Source organism: Mya arenaria, chromosome 15 (assembly GCF_026914265.1).
Source record: "Mya arenaria isolate MELC-2E11 chromosome 15, ASM2691426v1".
NCBI classification, from domain to species: Eukaryota; Metazoa; Mollusca; class Bivalvia; order Myida; family Myidae; genus Mya; species Mya arenaria.
In genome coordinates this window covers 22,833,889-22,859,631 of record NC_069136.1, presented here as the reverse complement: position 1 = coordinate 22,859,631, position 25,743 = coordinate 22,833,889, and the positions used below count along the sequence as shown (strand labels likewise).

The following is a 25,743-nucleotide window of genomic DNA, read 5'->3' as shown; positions in this document are numbered from 1 at the left end:
AGATTATCACGGCACGTCAGGGCGATTATGGCATAATTGCCTGATGAAGACAAAAACGTGCACACTGACGTCATTTTCACGAAAATAAAACTGGCCGTCGTACACTTGGTAGGCAAAGAATACAACATTAAAAGCTTTAAAGGGATTAAAATGGAACTATCGGTGCAATAATAGTGAAATTAGTTTTACCAAAAATGACACCTTCCGTGTTTTAGTAACGAGTACTACCCGAAACCGTACCGGATGTTTACATTCGGTGAAGGTCATAAAGCAGTGAGACAAGGAATTTTTTTGTTGAAACGTTTTGTTTACCTTATTCGCTGAGAAATGTTAATTATTCCAGCGAAATGGCTAGGGTCATTCAAGCCGAGATTCTTATGAATAATGTACAAATATTTACACAAGTTGTGTTAAACGAATATAACATATAAGCTATTTTTGTCATAAAAAAGCATGCTTTTCTAAGTCTGGGTCTGAATTAAGACATGAGGATGATATGATATAAAAATTCCCAAGGTTCAAATGTTTCGAAATATGACAAGAATCTTCTTTCACTTAGCGAGTGATCTTCAAATATGACTAAACAGAGGTCATACAAATACAAGATTTAACAACTATATCAAAACAATTATTAATCATTACACATACACAAAAAGTATTTTAAAAGGTATTTCATGTAGAGGCTTGTCGAATAATAAACGGAATAGTGTTCCATACATTTTTGTATAAGTAAGAAAACGATTTCTTACCATAGTTGGTATTTTACCAAAGTGAGCTGTTTTTTGTTTGTAGTGGACCTTAATGAGTATTTTTTAATTGTTGGCAATGTCATTACTTCGCTTAAATATGTTGGAATGAGCACAAGCAAATACTTAAAGATACTATTGAGTACTTGAATGCAATGAAAATTCATAATTTTACTTTTTGAAATAGCGTCATCTTAACTTTAACATGGATCAGTATTTTACAGGAAGTGGTACCCCATGTCTTCAAAACCAGACGTCAGCTACCGGCCTCACTCCGGGATGGTACGGTACGTTCACGTTCACGTCACTAACATACGTAATACACGTTCAATTTTGCACTATTAATATACGTAAAACCTATAATATTACCAGGTGAGATTAGGGAGATACAATTACGTGATTTCTTTGAACTATCCGGTAAAGGAAATGTTTATATCTTTTATTGTACGTCTTTGTAAATTGATCGCTGAAACGATGAATGAATTACTATATATATAACCTACGTTGACATTTTACTAGTCTTTTTTAAATACATTTCAACTGTGTATTATCAGAATTCATTGAAGTAAACTTCCATAAAAATTCGAGCTATTGAACTTTTTTGTTTCTGTTTCAGACAAGTTTCCACAGATGCTGACTTCACCACACTTATCGGACCCAATTTTGACGCCCGGGTCTTTCAAATTTCAGTGCGATATTAATTTTGACAACGCACGACGTGACGTCGGTTTTGACGTAAAGTTCCTTTTTGACGGCAAGCCCGACAGTAACGTCCCGTCTGTGAATATTACTGACGGCGTCACTAGGCACGCTGACCTAGATCAAAATCTTCTGAAGGGTCATATGGGGCAAAACGTGAGTCACCTCAATCAACTGTTATAAATATAACTTGTATTATGAACAATTTTTAATATATTTATCAAAGCGCTGAAAGTACTGCAGGTATGGGAGCTATTTATATTTGAATTGGGATCATTCACCGCTCACTACTTCTCACATTTACTGCATCTTCCGCTTTTTAAATGCAAATGAAAAAGTGAATGTAAAGATGTTGCCAAACAGTGTGTTCGTTGATATTTTATATTATTATATGCCTATCAATTTTCTTTCCCATATCCAACAGTGAAAATACAGCACGCCGGATTGAAAAACTGTTGTTTTCTGATTCAGTATCATGCTAGTACCGTGTGTAGATCGGGAATAATTTTCGCACCGCTAAAAATAGCGTGACAAAAATAACTGCTAAAACCTGTCATATTATATATACTTAAAATTACCAAATTTTACTCACGCCACTACAAGCATGTTAATATTTAGGAACATGGTTCTTCAAAGAAACGTGACGATAATGACGAAGCATAGAACACATACATGTATCTAGTTAACTAGTTGGGTTTTTTTTTAATTCGAAGTTCATGAATTGAACGTTATCATATACATGATCAGCTCGCCAATACAAAGAAGAATGCAAATTCGCGTCATTGATAGTAATAGCGATTGACTCACAAACTTCCCTCAATTCTGAAAAAAACTGATCGCCAAAAAATACCTTGAACATTCACTTTGTTAGAATGGCCGCATTAGTTCTTCAGGAAATGATGATTAGTGTATACTCGTAAATTAAGTACCGTTTATGTTTGTTATTTTTGTGCTGTGACATTTAACAATTGCTTTCGTATTAGCAATTTGTTTATTTTGCTTTTCTTCTTATTTTGCTCAATAAAGTGAATTCTCTAACTTCTGAATTCGTTTCGCGGTAGTAGCCTCCCTTGTCTTCAATACACAAACGTACGTAACATATTCATACGCGCAAGCCAATCCATATTTGGACATTTGACATATATAGCGGTAAATTAAATTCAAATTGAAATCGAAAAATAAAAAGGAATAATTAAATCGTCAGGTATTCAATAAATGGAATAGTACGAAAGGAAGTAGGACCTGCGGTCTCGATGGATACGTGTTTACACACCGAACTCGACGTCATACATGTCAGCAGAAAAACGTCCTATCATTATATTCCTTATTTCTTTCATGCTTTTCGATGAAATATGGACTTTTATCAGTGAAATAACAACAATGAAATTGATATTTTCACTGCAAAATAAGGAGTTAAATAATATCAACTTTCAAAACTACTTTTAAAATCAATTGCAGTTACCCTTGATCAAAACAGAACACTCAACCATAAAATATTGGCAAAAAACTTTTAAAATCTACAGAAATTTTACGTAGGTTTAAACAAATATGTTTGGAAATTTACAACTTACCGTTTATTAGAAAATGGTTATCCCGTTTTTTTTTTCAAACTAGTCATTATATTAAAGCTGAATGTTTGAACATTTGCTGTCATACCAAACAAATACAGATGAAAACAACTGTTCGAACATAAATAGAATGTTAAATCATCGTTCAAATGTTTTTTCAACTGTTTGTCTTTGTAATACGAATTTCCCGGAAAATTCACACAGCAATTTACAGATTAACTGATTTGTTTGCCCAACCCACGCGTCAAATTTGTCAACAAACTAGCGTGGTCCTCATCATTACCTGAAAAAAACAACCTGTTTTCAAGCGAAACATACTGGTCTCTGACAGTTAGATGACTGAATATCCATGTATCATGAAACACACTCTTTAAGTAAGAAAAATATTTTATATCCAATGATTATCCGCAAATGTTTTGACATCCCATTCGACCTTTCAAATTTTCATTCAATAAATGGCGGCGTAGTAAATTGGTTATGTATTCATACCACGCTTAAAATAAAAGAGTTTCAGTTATTTTTTGGAACATGGATGCTCTTATAAAACTTCTTTGAAAACCGTGCATAAAAATCTTTGCACTAAAAACAAGCGAACTATAAACTATAAAAATGAATATCATGGAACTCTTTCTCAACAAACCGGAAATAGAAAATTGACAGCTATAATTTTTGCATGAGGGGCGCCTCATGGCTTGCGGCGTAAATAACACCCTTTTCAAAAAGGGGGTTATTTAGAAAATAAATTCGCCACTCTTGAAAATATGTTTTTCTATGACACCCGTGAAATAAGATACGATCTTACACTGAAATAAACAAATATCCTCTATTTATTTGCTGGTTTTGACTATAAATGACGTCACGGTTTCACAAAGCAGGATGGCGTTGAAATTGTTAAAAAATGTTTCAGTTTTACGACATCATCTTCTAAATACTTAAAACATAGGAAATCGTGGTGTTTTCCAATTGGTCATATAACGCTTTATATATATGTTTTGGTAACTCAAGTGTAATTCACAACACTTATTCATCTCTCTCAATTGTATAGCTAAACTGTATTGGTATACATATTTAACAATACATTACACATATAAATTGACGTAGTCTGAATATTTTAGGTGAGCTGCGCCGTGCGGACATTCTTTCTGACTCCTCCAAAGCCCGGCACACATTTCAACGGGCCCTATATTCCGAGTAACAGCTACTGGGTCGGCATTAAGGTCGGCCATTTTGTAATTCGCCTTTAAGTGATTTCTACGGAATCCTATTAGGGACATCGCGATCCCGCCTTTGAAAATGTCCAAGAAAAAATACGCGATGGCCCAAATTGGATTCCATATTTCAGCATTATTTTTCCATGAATTCTCAAGCAATTAAGTAAAATTTGTTTTATATGGGACATGTATTTCTAGCACAGAACGAATTCTTTATGTTCGTATGACAAGTATTAAAAGTCCAAATATGACAGTAGATAACGATACATTTTACATAGTTCAATAAACAAAATTTAGATAGTAAACCTTTAGACAAATAAAAAGCCTTATACATCGATGTCATCAACATTAGCGAGGACAGCACCAAGATTGTGGTTTGCATGTTAGTACCTTTTACTGATTGCACTCTTTAGATAGACACAGACCGCCTTGTAGTCGGAGAAAATGAGAAGCCAAAGACTGTATCCATCTACTCCACAGTCCCAATCCGCTGTCCTCCCCCACACGACAAAACATGCAACCTTGAGATTGAACTCGACCCCATAAACAATAACGGTATCTGTTTCGTTAACCATATTGGCAAACAGCAGTAGCATTTTTAGTGGTGGATATATCGGGAATCATAATCGATCATTGAATCAAAATAGACAATCCTAATCGATCATCGAATCGAAAATAATGAAAAGTGTATTTCCATACGAATTATTGAAATGAAAATAACACATATTAGTACGTGTTTAACTTAAACAACTTTTGTATCTAATATAATTCAAAAATGGGCCAACCATATTGAATAACAGATTACATTAAATGGATGGAAGTGAGTGGATGGGTGTGTGTTTTGGGTGGATGGATGGATAGAAGGATGGATGGATGGATGGACGGATGGAGAGAGAGAGAGAGAGAGAGAGAGAGGGAGGGAGGGGGGGTTAAGGATGGATGAATGGAAAGATTGCAAATTATGTTATTTAAGCCGATTTTATTTGAAAAAAGACTATGTACAAACTGAAAAAGCTTTATTTATCATCTTAAATCGTTTATCTACATATTAGTAATGTATATACCCATACCTCAAATCATACCAAAATTGTATTGATTCATCGTGACATCCTACAATCTTATAACAAGTTTATTTGTCGGCCGGATTCCTTAAGACGCCTTTTTGTGTTTAAGACGTAGGGTTTAATATCAGAAATGTCTGTATCAAATATCCTTACAACTAGGAAATAATATACCTAAACATGTTTCCCTATACAGGTCAGCTGAACCTTGTGAAAGACTGCAGTGTGCACTTCACCCCGGCAATGTGGGATCCGAAAACAAATAGAGCAACCACTACTTTCCAGGTAATTTCGAATATTAAACATTGCTTTAATGTTGGTTTATATCATTTAAAAGAGTAAATTTAAGTATAAATTGAAAACTTGTTATGGCTTATGAGTTTCGCATGCGTTAGTTGTTTTTGATCTTGTTGTCACATCTATTTACTCATTCACACGTCTTAGTATGTCGTGGCCCCGACTAACATTCTCGTTCCCACTAATTTCTTATCTCTAAGACGTGGCCAAGACGTAACTTAGTCTTTGCGATATTACTACGTCGTGGGAATGTAAAAGTAAGTGTAGCCACGACATCCTAAGTCATGGTAACGAGATATTTAGACGTGGCCACGACACAAAGTCTTGACCACGTGATAAAAACACATTTCAACTCCACGCCACCGACCATTGTTGCAAACGATGCAAGTACTCTAGAAATATTAAATGATCGCTGCACTGTTACGTTTATGTTCTTTTTCGTAATGAACACGGCGTATTTAACCGTACAGATAGTATCTAGATTAAGTATATAAGTGATAATGAAAGCAAGGTTTAATAGTAGTTTTATCATACAAAAAGATGCACAATTATTTTATGTTAGTAAAGTGTTAGCGCAAGTCATGTGAGGTTGAAATTAGTAACAGTATTCGAACGTATAATAAAAGCTTCATGTTTATATTTACATAACCTTACAAGTACATGAGTGTTCGTTGTTTGCAATAGTTCTATGAATTTGATAACAATTGGTCTAAGATAGTAGGTTTTCACTAGATATTTTATCCTAATCATTTCGTAGCTATTACAAATACATACAAATTGATACTCATCTTCTAGATCTCCAAAATCACAAATTAGACAGTATCATTAATTATGATATAATATATCATTGCAATATCTACCAGTTTCGACGTGTAAGGAGTGAGAGGATAGCCTTAGTTTTGTAAATGTAATGCGGTTAGTTTTCGGAACTTTATCCAAATATAATGAAATCACAAATCCATTTTACTCTGTTTGTACAAATACAAAACAGGGCTAATATGTTATGAGTTAAACCATTCTTGCTTGAACTGAACTAACAACCTTTGCTTGAATAGAACATGTTTCAAGTTTATATTAATTGGGTTATACCAGATATGTGAGAAACCTGCATTGTCTAATAAATTCTTAACATTAGATGCCCTATTATTTTTTCATCGGGCAATATAAACTTAAATATTTTTATAAAGTTTTTTTTTACAGAAATATGATTAGATTTTATAACTTTACACCAAAATTTAATAATCCTAACATATTCATTAAAGATGCACTCTTACTCCCAAAAAGATTTTCCACAATTAATACAATAATTTTGATATATACCAAAACGGATGAATAAATGTAAAAAACAACAACAATGGTTCTTATGAAGGATCCTGAGTCAAATTTTGACAGAAAGGTGCAGAAAACACAGTTTTTCTGCCTTATGAGAAGATAGAAGATCGCAAAAAATATTTAAGCACTCACTAATCATTTAATATTTTTGCGTTTCAACTATAACATACATGGCTACAACCTTGTTATCAGTAGTTGATATTTTCCATAAATGCATCATTTAGTATGTAGTTAAAGGTTAATCATTCACAATGTATGTTCGTTATAAAGGTGTATGTTTCGAATTTTTGAATAAGAGTATCACTTTAATACACAATGGGTATCTTCCAAGCTCACCATACATAGCTGGTGTAGATTTTGACGTTTTGACATGCAACAATGCTTGACAGAATTGTATATGTATACGTTTTATTTCCGTATTTTTACTAAATCCCATATCTCACATCCGCAATCTAATATTGAAACAATAAGGGCATCAAACAACTGAAACAACGTACTTGGCTTAAAAACAAAAAGATTTTACATTTACTAGCAATGCGTTTAGCTAGAGTGCTTTGATCAAGTGCAAAATTTCCAGTGTAATGAAATACAGTTCCTAAGTTATTATAATCATCAACAACTTTTAGGGTTTTATAACCATAAAACCATTATGTTTGACAAGACCTCTTTTTCTAAAAACAATCACTTTACTCTTATCAGGGTAAACTTCTAATATCCATTTTTTGGCAATATTCATACAAAAGATCAAGACTGTTTTGCAAGTTGTTGGCATTTTTAAAAAATAACCATGTAATCAGCGAAGAACATTGATATAGAGGATATATCATCTATTGTTATTTATATACCGCGATTAATACTATATATCAAAGCAAATTCGAAATCTTACAAATACATGGGGACAAGTAAAGGCGACATAACTTCGCCTTGTTTCAAACTAATATAACCAAAACATTCAAAAAAAGTCTGAGTAAGTACTGCAGCATCTAACACGAACTTTGACCTTCTTGTACATACTTATGTGCAAAAAAAATCTACGAATACCTAAAGTGAACAATATGAGCCATAACCCATTTCTTTAAATACTATCAAAGGTTTTCTTATAATATATAATTAGACATATCTGGTAGAAACTACAATGTCAAATGGTTTTCAAAAAGTGTATTTATCTGTCATAGGTTGAAAATCTAGGAGAACACGAACGCTAAATGAGAATGAAGGTTAAAAATAACATTGATAGCAAATTTAGGGTGATCACTAACTTAAGCTGAAAATCTATGGCAAAAACTCACATGGATTGCAAATTTACATTTACATTTTGGGCAAATCTACGACAACCGCTTACATTGATTTCATATCTATGTCCGGCACAAACATTGGTTGAAAATCTAGGGCAAACACTTAAATTTGGAGAAAATCTAGGGCAAAAACTAACACTGGTTGAAATGTACGAGATACACCTTAATTGGTTACCTAGCTAACAATAACACTGCCAAACACTAATATTATTTACTTATCTAGCATAGACACTGACTTTTGGTGAAAATCTAGGGCAAACAACTAAGATTGGTTCGAAATCTAGGGCAAACGCTAACATTGGTTTCAAAACTGGGGAAACGCTTACATTGGTTGGAAATCTAGGACAAATACCAACAATGGTTAAAAATCTAGGATTAACACTAACATTCGGTCGGAATCTAGGACACACACTAACGCTATTTGAAATTTCAGGGCACAAACACTGGGTGAAAGTCGAGAGCAAACTTAAATCACGGACAAAACTAGCATTTACTGAAAATATAGGGCAGACATTAACACTGTTCGGAGATTTATGGAAAACACTAGTTCATTAAATAAAACTCTACGGCAAATATAAACGTTCATTGAAAATCGATGAATGCCTTAACATTGGTTGAAAATCTGGTATAAACACTAACATTGGGTGTCAATCTAAGGCAAATTCTATCATTGAGTGCCAACTCAGGCATAATCTATATGGGGGCGGGTCGAAATTTTAATATTGAGTGAATGTTTATGTATTCTTGACCATGCAGGTGTCAGCCACCAGGGACGGTGTAACGGACAAGGATAAGGATATTTTCCTTCATTTTAATCCCATTTTTACCGCTGATGCCCCGCCAATCTTCAACTTCTACCAAGTTCCGTTTATGCAGGTAAGACGCGCAAGTGAGATTTAACCTAATCAGAATTTCTGAAATGGTAATATGCATTGTTTTCATGTTTGAAATACATTACACCATAGCGATGTCTGAAATGAATGGTATCAACATGAATACCGTTAATCGTTATTCTTAGGATTGATTGAGTGTTTGTGTCTACTCTCAGGAACTTCATACAGAAATAGGTTATCATTTTTAAGTATATATCAAATAATTAAAGAAACACTGTCATCGGTTACTGTTTAGACGACCTTTATTCATAAAGCAAAATATAAATTAAATTTACAATCACCTATATCTTGTTAGATGTACGGATGTATTTCTCATTTTAGATTTTAGCTAAAGATAAATACACGTCTACCTGTTGGTGTACGGCCGACCCTCACTGTACTACCCTGGATACAGCCCTTACGAAGAAGGGCTCGTAAGTATTTACAGTATGGCATACCGTTTAATCCATTTTGACTCGCTCCTATATATACATTCTGTTTTGGTAAATAATTGTGTATCATTCTATTTTGGTAAATAATTATGTATCTTGTTTTGTTTATCTTAGCACCTGAACGTGATAGTGAACGTTTCTGACATCCCATAATCTGTCTGACTCATCCATCGCGTGCTGTTTTCTATGAATCACCTAGACATTTTTTGCATAATCTTGCCTCAATGTTATTCCTTTTCAAATGATTTGGGTACAATGACCAATTAACAATTAACCCGGAGCTAAACAATAAAGCACCTTCTTAAGAATCTTGTTCAAAATTGCATGCCTCGGAAATGAAGTCCAAGCCAAAGGCCTTCTGCCCAACTTGTTCCAAAGCGACAGATTTTATATATGGAGTCATATAGTAGAAGGCTTTACAAATGCCTTATCTGAAATCAGAAGTGAAATATTTTATATATTTGACATCTGGCCTGAGTTGCACAGGTGACTAATTGTCTTGAGGTCCTCAAAGTAAAAAAAGCATGCACACACTCAAAGGATCATTTATTTGTATGTGAACTGAATTTAAACTGCACAATACCAATTTGTCATCATGCCTCGATCGTCTCTCGCAGGGTTTTATTCTATAGATAGCTAATCCAGAGCCCACTTCATTATTCCAACATGTTTACGAAACAAAACACGTCAGGGAATGGAGCCATAACACCGGGGTGGGGTGTACGATTGACTGCTGCATAACCTTAAACATGCTTCTTTCATTACTTTACAAATTGTGCCAATGGAAGTTCAGTGTTCCAAAGTCAAAATAAATCATCAGTATGTTTATATTCAATTAGGCTTTAAATGAAATGTATTGTTCCACATCCAGTTAGGGATAATAAAGATATTCTGACGTTGTGTATTTTAGCTATTTTGACAACTTCTTGGTCGGGGAGTTTACCATGTATAAAAGCACCACAAGAGACTTTCAGGTGAGTGGGTAGGCGTATTTTGGAGTTTACCACGTATAAAAGCACCACCAGAGACTTACAGGTAGGTGGGTATGCGTATTTTGGAGTTTACCATGTATAAAAGCACCACAAGAGACTTCCAGGTGAGTGGGTAGGCGTATTTTGGAGTTTACCATGTATAATAGAGCACAACCACAGACTTACAGGTGAGTGGGTACGCGTATGTTGGGGTTTACCATGTATAAAAGCACCACCAGAGACTTCCAGGTAAGTGGGTACGCGTATTTTGGATAACGTCCATCTTGAGGCCAAAGTTAGACTTTCAGCTTTAAAAACTGTCAACGCTTTTATTCGTGTTCGTTCAAAATCTGTTATTTCCTCATAGCAGATTGTCTGCTGCATGGGTGAGTAGCGCTGTCATCTATTATCAAATATCGGATATAATTTTATCCGAATTATACTTAGCTCTAACGTTTTTATTACATAATTAATAAAAAAGGTATTGGTAATAACGTCATTGGCCTTAGAACAAATATATCGTTAAATGTTAGTGGTCAGCCTTTTTAAACGGATAAAGGTATTAAACTGCACATGTTTTCAACTGTTTTGCTTTAAAATGCTCTTCATAACATAGTGGATCAAATGCAAATACAAGCTTGGATGTTAATTAAAGATGCACTCTTACTAATAACAGTCACCACAGTTAATACAATTGTTTTGATATACTAAAAAGAATAAATAAATGCCGAAAACAATGGTTCTTATGAAGGATACCGAGTTTAATTTGAAAGAAAGGTGCAGGAAACATAGTATTTCTATCTTATGAGACTATAGTAGATCACAGTAAATATTTTAGCACCCATCAATCATTTAATATGTGTGCGCTTTCAGCTATTAAATACACGGTTACAATCTTGATATCAGTAATTAATATTTTATTTTTTAGTAAGTAATTGATATTGTATCACTCAAAAGTTATGTTTGGTATACATGTGTATGTACTGATATTGAATAAGAGTCCCACTTTAATAAATCCGCACCTTCCATGCATTTTCAGGTACAAGTAAGGACATGGACATGTGGTGGCAGCGTGTCATGTAACTGCGCAGTCGCAATGAAAGAGGGAAATGACGTCATAATTCTCGACATGTGCCACGGGGCGTCATCTCCACGTATAACGATTCCGAACAAGGGCGCGATCTCTCATGGAATGGTGGTCAACAGAAACGGTCCGGGCAACAGTTGGATTGTAGGCAGCTATCTCTTATTGAAATGTCCCAATTTTAGCAGTACTAATTTTATTTCATGCCAACATTGTATATGGACCCATTGTTAATTGTTTAAGTAAAATCAATTTACGACCAACACAAATGCATAATTGCCTTTAAATGTAACGAAATAATTGATAATTGTATTCAGTAAAGGAACCGCATCATGTCTATGCTTAACGCCAACAAGAGTCACTGACACGATCGGTCCCGAAGAATCGAAAACGTATTAACATTCGAGAACATGACTGAGCGGTCCGAAAGAGTGTATTTATAGTTACAACATATGTTACTATTATATAGTAGCAAATTTGAGCAGGATCATTTGCATGACTCAGCGATAATCAGTTATCGAATACTAGCATATTTTCATAAACTGCTTTCGCGTTTGCCTACCTTTACGATTTTCATAATTAATCTGTCCAGGCAGATCAATAAATTGTGATTATTTAGTTAAGACATTATTTTGCAGTCGCCTAATTTCATTTTAAGACGAAAATTGAATTCACGTGCGAACATTTAACGGGGCTTTCGTTAATCAGCCCCGCTCGCAAGACTGATAATCGCCGAGTTATGCAAATAATCGCGGAATCCCTGCACAAATGTGTTACTATATTTAGTAACATATGTATTAAACGTTAATAATGTAACGGTCGGCTGTAAGCGGCGGATGTGCGTTCATAGTGTAACGGTCGGCTGTAAGCGGCGGATGTGCGTTCATAGTGTAACGGTCGGCTGTAAGCGGCGGATGTGCGTTCATAGTGTAACGGTCGGCTGTAAGCGGCGGATGTGCGTTCATAGTGTAACGGTCGGCTGTAAGCGGCGGATGTGCGTTCATAGTGTAACGGTCGGCTGTAAGCGGCGGATGTGCGTTCATAGTGTAACGGTCCGCTGTAAGCGGCGGATGTGCGTTCATACTGTAACGGTCCGCTGTAAGCGGCGGATGTGCGTTCATACTGTAACGGTCGGCTGTAAGCGGCGGATGTGCGTTCATACTGTAACGGTCGGCTGTAAGCGGCGGATGTGCGTTCATACTGTAACGGTCGGCTGTAAGCGGCGGATGTGCGTTCATAGTGTAACGGTCCGCTGTAAGCGGCGGATGTGCGTTCATAGTGTAACGGTCCGCTGTAAGCGGCGGATGTGCGTTCATAGTGTAACGGTCCGCTGTAAGCGGCGGATGTGCGTTCATAGTGTAACGGTCCGCTGTAAGCGGCGGATGTGCGTTCATAGTGTAACGGTCGGCTGTAAGCGGCGGATGTGCGTTCATAGTGTAACGGTCGGCTGTAAGCGTCGGATGTGCGTTCATAGTGTAACGGTCCGCTGTAAGCGGCGGATGTGCGTTCATACTGTAACGGTCGGCTGTAAGCGGCGGATGTACGTTGATAGTGTAACGGTCCGCTGTAAGCGGCGGATGTGCGTTCATAGTGTAACGGTCGGCTGTAAGCGGCGGATGTGCGTTCATAGTGTAACGGTCCGCTGTAGGCGGCGGATGTGCGTTCATAATAATATTCCGTATAAAACGGAAGTACGTTCGTAATACGTATGTAAACTTGGTTGATAATATGCAAATTAGCAAAACCCGGTATCTGTGAGAATAGAGAAGTAAGTGTATATAAAGACCAGTGCACCCCTTCAGGGTCGAGCATGCTTTTCTCTGAAAGGATCTGTTGATGTTTGTTTGGTTCGCACAATAATATCGCAATATTTTTGTTGAAAACAGGTGAGTTTTCCCTCAGGCACACTGGTTAAAGTAACAAAATACGGTAGCGCATCATTGGACGTGTTCATTACTGCCCCTGAAGACGACTTCACCGGCACGGAGGGTCTGTGCGGCTTTTTTGACGGAAACAGGGCCAACGATATGAAATATTCGACAGGAAAGACTGACATCTTCCCGACCGCTCGTTCACAGAATAACAACTTCGTCAATAGCTGGAGGTTAATTAGTTGAACTTAAAAATAAGTAGTAAACATATTTAGTTCTGATTTAATCTAATTATGTTAGACTTTCGACCATCGGAAAGGTATGTTTAAGGAATCCGACCCTAAAAATAAGTTAGTTTTCTGATCCATTAGCCCTCATGTTAAATGTTGGTATCATTTAAAGGTATTCGTTACTGTTAATTAATATTTATAATATAAACCATCGAAAGTACCATGCCACCAAAACACGTATCGTGCGGTCGCTTTCTTAATTAGTATTCGGAATGTCGGTTTAGACAAAGTTTTAATTAAGCCCCTTTCACGTACGTTGTGCAACATATATACGACAGGTGTACGGCAGTATTCCACCTCTCACGCACCTACTTCAGTCCTCTCCATCATCCCCTTTAGCATATTATCATGATGATGTTGACTTAATAATTAACAAAAAAGTATTTATGTTATCGTACACTTGCCGTACGCGCATTGATATGATGGCCCCGATATTAACAGGATTCCAGTTGGCGACTCGTTTTTCGATAAGACCCCGGCCATTGACCCAAAACTAAATAGAGACATGTATTACTGTAAGTGTGACCAGAAGATAAAGGGTCAAGTAACGTGCAGTATCGATGGCAACACGGCAGTTCCCGCCGTCCATGTAAGCGTATATAGAACTATATGGTAATGCACCAGTCAATTGTAACCACGACCCCATAGGTCCGGGGGTATACCGGGCATAGCCGGGGAAATGGGCCGTGTTTTACCTTCCAGGTGGCCCTGCAGTGCGGGGTGAATGCGTTGGTTTTTGTCTTCGCGCCAAAAATAGCGGGAAAGGGCCTTACCTTGGGTCTCTAGGGTGCGTGGGCATTTGTCGAGGATGTTACCAGCAGTTCGTCCCCGCAGGGCGGGGATTTTACCCGGGCTTTGCTGGACCGAAAGTCAAAGTCCCTGCTATTGGGGCTGTGGCTACAATTGACTGGTGCATTACATTATCATATGTACAAAACTGGAATTAATGTGATCAATAGCCATGTTGACGATATTATATAATTTCTTAGTTAAAAAGTCAGGATTTTAAATCTGTCTAGAAACCCTACTCTCGTATACACTTTAATATTATATTATATATTATTTTTGTTTATAAATAGTTATGTAATATATTTTTAACAAATTGATAAGTCAATTGCTAGCTTATGTTCGATATCAGACCCGCTGCCCTACATGCACAGTTAACGTTGTTAATAACGGACAACTGAACACCGGAAATGGTCGTCGTCGGCGTGCCGCCAGTACCATACTCCCAGATGATTACCCCTCAGACTACTACTTCAACTACGGTCTATGTAAGTAACACGGGAAAAATCAAGGATAAAACATTATAATGTTGATACACACCTGCTCGAACACGCATAAACACGCACGTACACCTTGTGTGCTAATGGACAAAACACGTTTGCCTGTTGACAAGATACATTATTATTCATCAATGCATTCGATACGACAGTCACATGGTTTAAGGACTTCGCTTTTGTTGACGTACACACGCGTTACGCTGATTTGTATTCAATATAACGTTACCTTGGAATTCTTTAGATTCAAAGTATACTTACATGCTGGATAAAATCTGCGATTTACTAAGTACCTAAAAAATACTTACTGTATTGGGAGAATAACGCTATAACAGTGAGCTTAAAAAGTCCACAACAAGTCTACCCGAATTTGTTCTGTAATAATCACAACCACTCCTACTTTTCGTGTTTTAGTGTCTCGAATTTCGTTATTTAATTTCACAAACAAAAAAGAACTCGTAGCAATGAAGGCGTCAATTTTAACCACGCAACCCCCCCCCCCCCCTCAATGTCGGGAATAGCTTGACTCACGGAGCAGCCAATCCCGGGTAAAATCCCCGTCCTGTGGGGATAAACTGCAGTAAAATCCCCGCCAAATGCCCCCGCACCCCGGGATACCTAGGTGAGGTCCATTCCCGCTATTTTCAGAGCGAAAACAAAACCACCGCATTTACTCGGCACTGCAGGGCCACCTGAAAGGTAAAAACACGGCCCATTTCCCCGCTATTTCCGGTTTACCCCGGACCTGGGGGAGGGGGGGGGGTGATAACAATTGACTGGTGCACAAGTAGAACAACATTCTGTTTCAAAAATAAACAAATACCTCGTATTCTTGATGTCGACATATGCATGTATTTAAAGAGTGCTAAGTTTGAGGAAATAAATACAATTTTGCCACTTTGTTCACAAGGGACAGAGCAAAGTATGTTCTATGTTTTCATAGCCTATATATACTATATATACACAGTTCAGATGTGGCTTCGTTTACTGTTTACCAGTAAGCCACAAGGACGTATACAACAGAGATGGTTGTTTGGACCTTAGAACAATACATTGATAACATCACGTGATAACGTCAATCAACCAATCACACAACAAAGTATCGCTCAAAGCCGTTAGTAATGCAATTGAAAATTGTGGTCTTTAAAGACGATATTTGAGCAATTATCAACATTTGCTTTATTTCGTGATAAAAAATGTGCATTTGACAAACCATTCGCGAGTCTCTTAATAATACGATCATCAAATTTTAAAAATAACAATAGAATAAAATCGAATCGCAACATGTAAAAACGACATTGTGCTTTACAATAAAAGCTTAAAAGATGCACTATCACATATTGAACGTTTTGACATTTTTTTTGTCTTGGAACGAGCCAATTTATTCAAAATGCATGTTAAATATTCATATAAGACTGCTAACAAAGAATAGTCACATATTTTTCTATTTAAGTTTAAAAATTGATGTTTTATGGGTTTTTTCTTAAACCGTTAGTAAAGCTTTAAACCATAAAACATTAGTTTTCGAACGGAAATATTAAAATCTGCGATCTAATATTTTCTCAGCAGTCTTTTATCACTGGTTTGCCGATATTTACGCAAAAATTTGCTCATTCGAAGACAAAAGATAAAAAAAGTTGTAAAAACGGTTTATCTGTGAGAGTGCAGCATTAACATTATAAAAAGTCCCTACAAGACCAACAATTGCATGTCGTTGTTCCTAACATTGCAAACATTACCTACCTTTGGAAAAAACATCTTTACTTGTATTACTTCCAAATAAATAAATATATGAATATATTTTGCAGCGTTTCAGCCTCAACTGCTAGCGAACTTTCCGAGTGTTAACGGAAAATCCCGAGCGGAAGCGGAAAAAGCCTGTAACTCTGCGATCGATAATAACCCGACTTTACAACAGTGCATTGCCAAGGCGGGGCTAGATTTCTCCAACGAAAAGGATATTTGTATAGAAGACTTTAAGGTAATAAACTGATAATATGACAAAGGATGGATTAAAAACTAGGGAATGGCTTAAATGAAAGGTTTAGTGATACGACCGTCAAATAAGCATAAATACCACTTAAAGCTGCACTCTCACAGATTAACCATTTAAACAACTTTTTTTTCTTTTTTGTCTTGGAAAGAGCATATTTTTGCGTAAATATCTGCAAACTAATGATATAACATTGCTGACAAAAAAATCAGATCGTAGATTTTCATATTTCCGTTCGAAAATTAATGTTTTATGGCTTACTAACGGTTTAAGAAAAATACATAAAACATCAATTTTTGACGTTACATATACAAATCTGCGATCTGATTTTTTGTCAGCAGTCTTATAAAACTGGTTTTCATGGATTTTCGTAAAAATTGGCTCGTTCCAAGACAAAAAATAAGAAGTTGTCAAAACGTTCAATCTGTGAGAGCGCAGCTTTAACAATTGTAGAATTGACCAATCGGCCGTTTCTTTATAGTGTCATAGTAAAACGTATGTGAAATGAAACGCTCTTGATGTCTAAGGCGTTTTTTTAATATTATCAATGTCATGGCCATCATTCGTTCTGTACTTGTTTTATCTATAAGACATTTCATTCATTTTCAATGGGGTTTTTCCCCAGTATTTTGACAACGGAGAGCTAGTCCGAAGCGCCCTGCATACAGCCATATACAAATGCACCGACCACGTGCTACGTAACGTCTCGCTCCATGACACCAGCGGTAATCCACCTGCATATGCCACCAGCGAGCTCTGTCCGGATTACGATTGTAATGATAATGGCGCATGTGTGAACGGAACTTGTATCTGTAACCATGGTTTCGTAGGTGATTCGTGTGAGATAAACTCACAGAAGGCACCAATGCTTTATGGAGTTATAAGGTATGTGCTTCTATCAATGTGATTACATATGTATTCCGAACCGACACATTTCGGTAAACCTCTTTTCCGTAAACTATCCGAAACGACGGTTGTGATTATAAGTATCTTCCATGGCCGAGAGTGTAAGATAGGTTCATTCCGACCCGAGCGTAGGGTGTTTTGCGGAAACGAGGTTTACCGAGTTTCCGCAAAACACCCTGCGCGAGGGTCGGGATGAATCTATCTTACACGAGTGACTATGGTAGATGCCTTTTCTCCCACCTCAGTTCAACAAAATTAAGTAAAAATGTATTTTTTTGCTGTAACTATTTTGTGCGTAGTGAAAATAAATGCGTATGGATATGTGATAATACGTGGTTGTCATGGATATGCGCGCATTGATTCAGTTTATGTTAATAGTCAAATCGGCCTTTAAATAGTTCTGAGGAGAGTGAATCATTATTTCTTGAAAGGTGCGTGAAAACCTTTTTATGGAGATATTTGAAGCGAGAAATAATTAATTAGCAATCTAAATATTGCAACAAAACAAGGTTTCTATGATGCTACAGACGACAGTCTTTAACAAGGGAGGTTATTACAATGTGATGACCATTAAAAAGGAGTTCCATACGGGCGTTTTATCTTTGCCCGTGGGCAAGATAAGAATTTCTAGAATGGTTAAATGTTTGGATCTACTTATCTGAGGTGAGAGAAACATCCATCTTCCACGAAGGCTCATGGTAGTTGCTTATCCTGACAAACGAAGCATTTAACGTTTTTGCTGGTTCATGAATTCTTTTGTTACCTTGCACTCATGCTCGTAGTAATTAATGTCTAAACAGTCCGTAATTTTGGGGCTTAATTAGTTCCAGGCTCGGAACAATTAAAGAATGTCACAGAACAATAATAATTTGACATTAAAATAAAAATCCTTTTAACTTCAATAATTTTATAGTGTTCATAAAAGTTTTTAAAAAAAATACGTTGAACTCCACAAATCGCATCAATTGCCATTCAAACTTATTCGTACTGAACTACAAGTTAGTATTAATATTTTGTATGTATAAAGTAGTATGGGTTTTTTTTTATTTGAATGTTGGTGTTTACCCATTGTATTAAATTCCACTTCATTGATAAGTCTTCTGGGTTCGATTTCAAATCAGAAATGTTTTCTGCGTGAAAAACTTGAAAGAATATCCGAAACTCGTTTTCATTTAAATTCTTCCAAAAATTAATACTAAAAGCTGATCAACGGTGAATATTAAAATTATCAATGCACAGAAGAGTACCATAATGAAATGACAAAAATACATTCCATAGTTGCTTTTAAAATACATTACATTCACGTTCAAATACAGACGAAATATGTAGAGCATGAGACAGTAAAAGAACACTAATATTCCTATCAATAAGAATTTTAAGTAATTTCATAAAGCACTGAAATTGGGGTGATGTTCATGTTTCATTGTATAAGCGTATTAAAAGAGGTATACTGTATCGTATAAAACAATCTTATGTGAGTACGGTCGCCAAAAAAAATCCCATTTTAATTGGGTATGATTTGAAAAGTCATTAAGCCGTAAACCGTACGGGCGCGTAGCTGCCTATACGCGAATACGCGGCTGGAATCTACATGATTCTGACAAAAAAAAATATTAAACAAAATAATCAGCCAAAGTTGCAGTATGCGTACTTGACTACATGATCCTAAAACTGCACATTTTCCAGAACTAAATAAAGCACCTCCGAACGCCCAGAATGCACCAGATTACACCATGGTTTTTAAATTTTCTGAGGGGGCATGCTCCCGAACCCCCCAAGCACAATTATGAATCCACATAAATAGAGGGCTAGCTACGCCCCTGCTGTACTTTTAAAAAGCTACAATGCAAGCCATGACAATTGAATACAATTGTAGGTTTGCAAATAACTCTTATTGAGTCTGTATAATATCAATGCATTGACCAGATATCTTAGTTCTTTAACATATACATCTTATGTTTCATCAGCACGTCATATATCGGGAAGTCGGTACTGTGTGACGTCACAGACCGCGAATGCGTGACGTCATACGTACATGGGGACAATATTTACGACAACTCTCGTCTCTCATGTAGAGTCCGCGTCATGCAGGTGAGTTTCGCTGCTAAATGGCCACTTCCCAGGTATCAATTATCACAATTATTTAGTTGCCAATGGTAGGATTATATTTCTTTCGTAATCATAACATTTGACACAGATGCATGATCTGATTCATTTTGGGGCTAATGCCTGGTAGGTAGGTCTCAGATAAAATGCATCGTGGAATATACTACACATTAATTGATGCTTGGCGATTAGTAAGTTTCTTAATGGTCATATACGGCGGATAAAAAGCGCGAAAGTCGTACACTGTCTTGTTTGTTTTCAGTTTGACGGCCATGGATTCGTTTACAAGGGCCACACATTCACTACTGGCGTGGTCTACAGGAGCATGTATGACGTCGGATGTCGCTTACCGACTAAGGCTTCCATTGGGGGTTAGTTGAGGGGGAGGGGGGGGGGGCGGGTGCAAATCAATTTTTCGAGTGCAAAATAAACGTGGGGGATATGTTCAACATTGTTTTCTATTGTGTTGTGGCAGCATTGGTCAAATTGGGGATATGTGACAATTTTCTTTAGTCACAGAATACATGATATCCATGGATGTAATTTTGACGAGCAGTTGGAAACATAGTTATGGTCATTAGTGTAAAAAAATGTAACTGACAGTACCCGTATTCTTTTTCGTTACGTTGTGATGATAATGGTGGTAATAATATTGTTTACCAATTATAACATTTAAATAACGGAACATAAAACAAACCTATTTGCACAGGTCAGACTGTTGTTGGCTTCAACATTTCCGTGACAAACGACGGCCACACATACAGTAATGAGATAACTGCCGTACGGACAGACAGCCAATGTGCCAACTGTCTAAAATCAGGGACGTCGTGTACTGTGAAGGTAATCTATCCACCATCAACATTTTTCTTATTTAGCACGTATTAACTTAAAAAACATAAACAGTATTGTATTTACTAAACATAAGAAAAAAACTTAGTGAAAAGTTGGCTTGCCGCTTTAGTATTGGAGCTGAGAACACTTGTAGATTTAAACGGTTTCCATGTGTACATAATAAAACTATCCAAGCATGATTAAAATAATTAAAAGCTAACGCCCGAACGTGTTTCAGCCTGGCACCTGTCTGATTGAGGGTAACTGTAGGACGGCGGGGGAGGTAAATGCTAAAAACAAGAACCAGCAATGTGACCCTACACACAGTCAGACAGCATGGGCCAGTAAGTTTTGTACACGTTGTTATATAGGGAGTTAATTCAACCGCAGATTATAAGTATCAATCATGTTTTTTCAGTCCGAATAGAAAAATCCGACCCGAGAGCATGCGGAAGGCTTGCCGAGTTACCGGCCTCGCAGCGTGTCCGGAAGTCGAATTTTTCGATCCGGCCCGAAAATTAATGCTTTATATTTTTTCTTGTTTACATGAAATTATTGATTTGTGGAACAATTGACGTAGAAACCGCATTTTTGTACATTTTACCAAAAAGTGCGTGCGATGTTTTTACTGACGTCATGAAGCGTAGTAATATAAGTAATATAAGATCACTATTGACGTCAAATAGTTCCTCTAAAAATCGCGTTCTTGACGATTATTTTCTTTCATTTCAAATAAAAAGTATTGCAAACTTAAACATCCGATTGCGCTGTATTAAAATTGCAATATGTACTTTTCACAAACCATACAATCAAAAATGAGTTGATTCAACCGCAGATTATAAGTATCTGGATAGAAAAATCCGTTGTTGCGCGTGACTCATCTTGCATAGGGTTAATAAGACGGGATTTCCAGTACTGGCCACATGACCGGAAACACACAAAAGTTTGCAAGAAAATATCTTGAAGACGATCAAAATGTTTATATTGCCAAGTTTATTTTTTAAATGTATCAGTCACTCTCATATCAGAGATACATGTTTGCATATGCAAACGTTCCACTAACTTGAGAGCAAAGAGTAAGGGGGGGGGGGGTCAGGCGGCTGGTCAGTCTCGATGAACATACCATACTCTGACATTGACCTTTTACCTCTTCAGATACCCAGCCCGTAACCCCCGCGGAGAGCCACACCGTCACCACCCCACCCACCGCTCCACAAGGTGGAACCTATTTGAAGAGATTTGATATCTGGACGTTGTAAGTAATAGACTTATTTGAATAGGAATACAACTGCGACAATACTGTTAGTATTTATGCACCAGTCAATTCATTATTGTGACCTGTTTTGGCACGAAGACAAAACCACCGCATTCATCCGGCACTGCGAGGGCACCTGGAAGGTTAAAACACGGCCCATTTCCACAGGGGGGGGGGGAAGCATCTGCCTGTGCCGGTATTCATAAATCATCTTTAGTCAAATTAAAAGGAAAGAATAAGTGGGGTTTTTTAAATATCTTTATTCAATAAAATCAATGTCGATAAAGTATTCCGGATAATATGTTTTAATAATTATATCATATGATCAGTCAGATACTTAAGGAAATGACTTAAGATGCTTTACGAATACTGGCAAGGAATGGTGATTTATTATATTAAATTATAATGTGTTCATAATCTAATCCGACCTTTTCATGTATATAGTTAAAAACAAAATCACCATCATTGGCCGATATTGCCACCTAAAGCTTTTCAATAAATCGTGTATTGTAATAGATTGTTACAAACTATTAACATTTAATTATATTACCTGTATTGAAAGTGAAAGTAGATAGAAAAAAATAAAAAGGTATAAAGTCTGGTTTATTGGTCTTAGGCATTTCAATGTTAGAACCAAACACAGGTTTTGAAACCAGAAACTATTTATTATCTTTAAAAATTCAAACCATAATGCAGCCAATGGGCGCGGACATGCATTCATGAAAACTAACAAACAAAGTAAAAGACAATTAAGTAGCCTTTTTGCATAGTATGTGGTTTTAATAAATTTTGACAACCTTTTAAATAATTTTTGACAACCTTTTAAAATCTGAAACACTTGCGAAAATGAGCATCATGTGAAACTTCATTTTTACACAAAATTCATAAGCAAGTTGAAATCAAAGAAATCGAGCTCCTGGAAAGAAAAAGTATGGGTCAGTTTTATAGTAACTTCGTCAGACCAAACTTCATATTAGTTGAATTAACTTAGTCAATAGGAGAGAATTAATAAGGTCGAATAATGCGGGAAAAAAATTACCTGATTTGTGCTCTTTTGCCCTACTTCCTGTGTGTACGATACTATTTGAGTTCTAAGCGACAAAATTATTTCCACACACTGTTAGTTCTTTACATAGTTGCATTTCAAGGTCATTTGAGCGTATCGTTGATATAAACTGTCTTGTACCGGAAAAAATCTAACTACAATTACTGCAAATAATTCTGCATGCATACCTCCTTTCGTGAATAGCAAATTAAATTGTTATATTTATTTCAATGCCCTCTAAGCTCACAGAGCGGATGTCAGTGTGCTCATAATCACGCGCTGTACACGTGCGCGTGCTGTGACGTAGGCGGATGTCAGTGTCAAGCGCCACATTCCAACCAGTGTGTGAAGTGTGAGGATACACATATATGCGGACATCGTGAGTGAAAACAAATGGATAGCTTCAAGTTTAGAGTTTATAGATGGATTCATGATAACTTTTAATCTAAAAGCTGTGATATTTTGTTCGTAGTTTAACATATTTGACAGGTATATTTGCTCAGACGTATGATTTGTTTCAGGAAATTAATATACATTACGTTGATACCAACATAATCATAATGTATGTATGATTATTTAGGCTATACGAACATTATTTTCATGAAAACATTTTTTTTCAATAAACTTGACTAATAAAAGTGATTACCATGAAATTAAGTAATCAATCATCAATAGAAGCACTGACTTGTCCGCATTTACTTATTAGATGTCTGTTTCTGATTGATGTCTCAATAATTCAAGTCTTGGTTTTTCCTGAACGCTTGATACATGTTCTACATATGCGACACCAATACCGCCATTTCGCCTTTCCCTAGCTCTGGCTGCCCCCAGCAACGGTGTGGACGGCTATACGATCGCCATAAGCGGCTGCAAATGCAGATTTGACCCTAGCCAGTCAAACTGTGCATGCTGCAGGATAGGTAAGGTTTACCACAGGAGTTTTATTTCAGGGTCTTAGTGAAGTTACACATTTTGAGATAATTCAAATTAGATAATTATATGTCGGGGAATGTGCAGACAAGACAAGACAAGGGATAATAGGTATATTCAGGCAAACTTTCAATACGATTCATATGTCGGTAGACGCGCTGTACACGTGCGCGTCCATTAATAGAGTCAGACTAGGGATAAGACATTCCCATAAAACGCACTTCATTGTGATTATTTTTTGTCTTCAACAGTTTTCTTAATCGAAAGTAAATTAAATAATATTTAGTTAAAATTATCAAAATGAATTTCCGTCCGTTGCAGGCATTGGTGCGTGTCCATGTGGACGGACCCAGCGGAACCAATGTGCCGCCTGTGACTTTATGTACCAGTGCGGCAACAAGCCATGGATATTCGGACCGCCGATGGCCTAGGGCCAACTTGGATATTTGAAACCCCGTCTCATTTGAGGCGGGGCCACACTACATGAGGTGTTGTCAATGTAACTGTTGATCAGCGTTAACAATGAACAATTAAAATTTCAACAAAGTATTTATTGTATTTCCATTCTGTTTGCGTTAGTTTTAATTGATCTTGTTTTATGAATAATCGACATATCAATAAACTATTTTTCTTTCGATTTTTATCTTATCTTCGCAAGCCCTTGACATAAAAGCGTTTCATTGACTGACTTTCGGTACACCGCCAACAAGATATTTTCGTTATTAAATTATCTGAATAAAATTGTGCAAAATATCCTCACATCCTGGTATTGATTACGTGTATAAGAAGAGAATAACAGGTTAGTGCCGTGAATCTGGCTCGGCTGCAGAATGCATCGCTTGAGTCGAACTGTCATATTTGTTTTATATCTTAACAAACTGACGTCATCAAAGATACAACGATTCAATACGTTCAAGGAAATAGTTGGACAAATTTGACAAAAACTGACAGACAGTTACCGATGGATATACATATTTAACATGACATTTTTGCTCTAAAATCATTATTTCTGCAGACGAATTTATTTCACTGACACTAATACATACTTTGAATGTTTATGTCGCCAGTTTCGGCCTCCCGTGCCCATGGCCATGTTGAAAGTTTCCATTATAACATTTTCCCCCAAGCTTCTTCTCAATGCATGCTTCCATTGTATTCCTAAGAAGTTCTATAAATACCAACAGGGGTGCGTTTCAGATATATTTTGCAATCTGCCATTATCGTAAATTTACGATCATTATAACGACCAACTTAACGATAATCATAAAGGCGTTTCAGAAACGTCTCGTAAACTATTATTATTGTTGTGCCATGATCATAACTCTGTAGTGACTAAGGCGACCTGACCGAGATATTCTGCAAATACACATACCTACAAATTTGGTGGTGATTGACAAAAGGATTCATTATTTAATTGCAAAATACACAAAGAAAACAATTCTTTTAAAATGTCATGTAAAAAAAAGTAGATCTGACGATACCCAATTCCGATTAGCGATACTGAAGTCTGTAGACCTAAAAACTATAATACAGCATTTTATTCAACAAGTATTCTGACCAAGTTTCATAACATTTGGATAAAAGCTATTAATCTTGGACATGAAATATTAAACGCCGAGTTGTTAACGACATCCGCCAACCCGGTTTT

The 25,743-nt window shown here is 36.6% G+C and overlaps 1 protein-coding gene across 1 annotated transcript in view; it reads left to right on the top strand.

Annotated features, from left to right (window-relative positions):
- The window catches only part of LOC128219203 (von Willebrand factor D and EGF domain-containing protein-like), a 31,501-nt gene extending 6,956 nt beyond the window's left edge, over positions 1-24,545 (top strand). Inside the window, exons 4-25 of the mRNA XM_052927015.1 lie at positions 971-1,033; positions 1,363-1,601; positions 4,129-4,230; positions 4,638-4,779; positions 5,482-5,570; positions 8,966-9,085; positions 9,424-9,515; positions 10,444-10,507; positions 11,544-11,735; positions 13,475-13,692; positions 14,191-14,338; positions 14,888-15,023; positions 16,838-17,010; positions 17,648-17,907; positions 19,896-20,019; positions 20,297-20,405; positions 20,744-20,874; positions 21,104-21,209; positions 22,021-22,120; positions 23,408-23,544; positions 23,981-24,085; positions 24,417-24,545. Of these exons, the coding sequence (XP_052782975.1) occupies positions 971-1,033; positions 1,363-1,601; positions 4,129-4,230; positions 4,638-4,779; positions 5,482-5,570; positions 8,966-9,085; positions 9,424-9,515; positions 10,444-10,507; positions 11,544-11,735; positions 13,475-13,692; positions 14,191-14,338; positions 14,888-15,023; positions 16,838-17,010; positions 17,648-17,907; positions 19,896-20,019; positions 20,297-20,405; positions 20,744-20,874; positions 21,104-21,209; positions 22,021-22,120; positions 23,408-23,544; positions 23,981-24,085; positions 24,417-24,526 (2,960 nt within the window). The 3' untranslated portion in view covers positions 24,527-24,545. The remainder of the gene's footprint in view (positions 1-970; positions 1,034-1,362; positions 1,602-4,128; positions 4,231-4,637; positions 4,780-5,481; positions 5,571-8,965; positions 9,086-9,423; positions 9,516-10,443; positions 10,508-11,543; positions 11,736-13,474; positions 13,693-14,190; positions 14,339-14,887; positions 15,024-16,837; positions 17,011-17,647; positions 17,908-19,895; positions 20,020-20,296; positions 20,406-20,743; positions 20,875-21,103; positions 21,210-22,020; positions 22,121-23,407; positions 23,545-23,980; positions 24,086-24,416) is intronic.
- Positions 24,546-25,743: the final 1,198 nt, after the last annotated feature.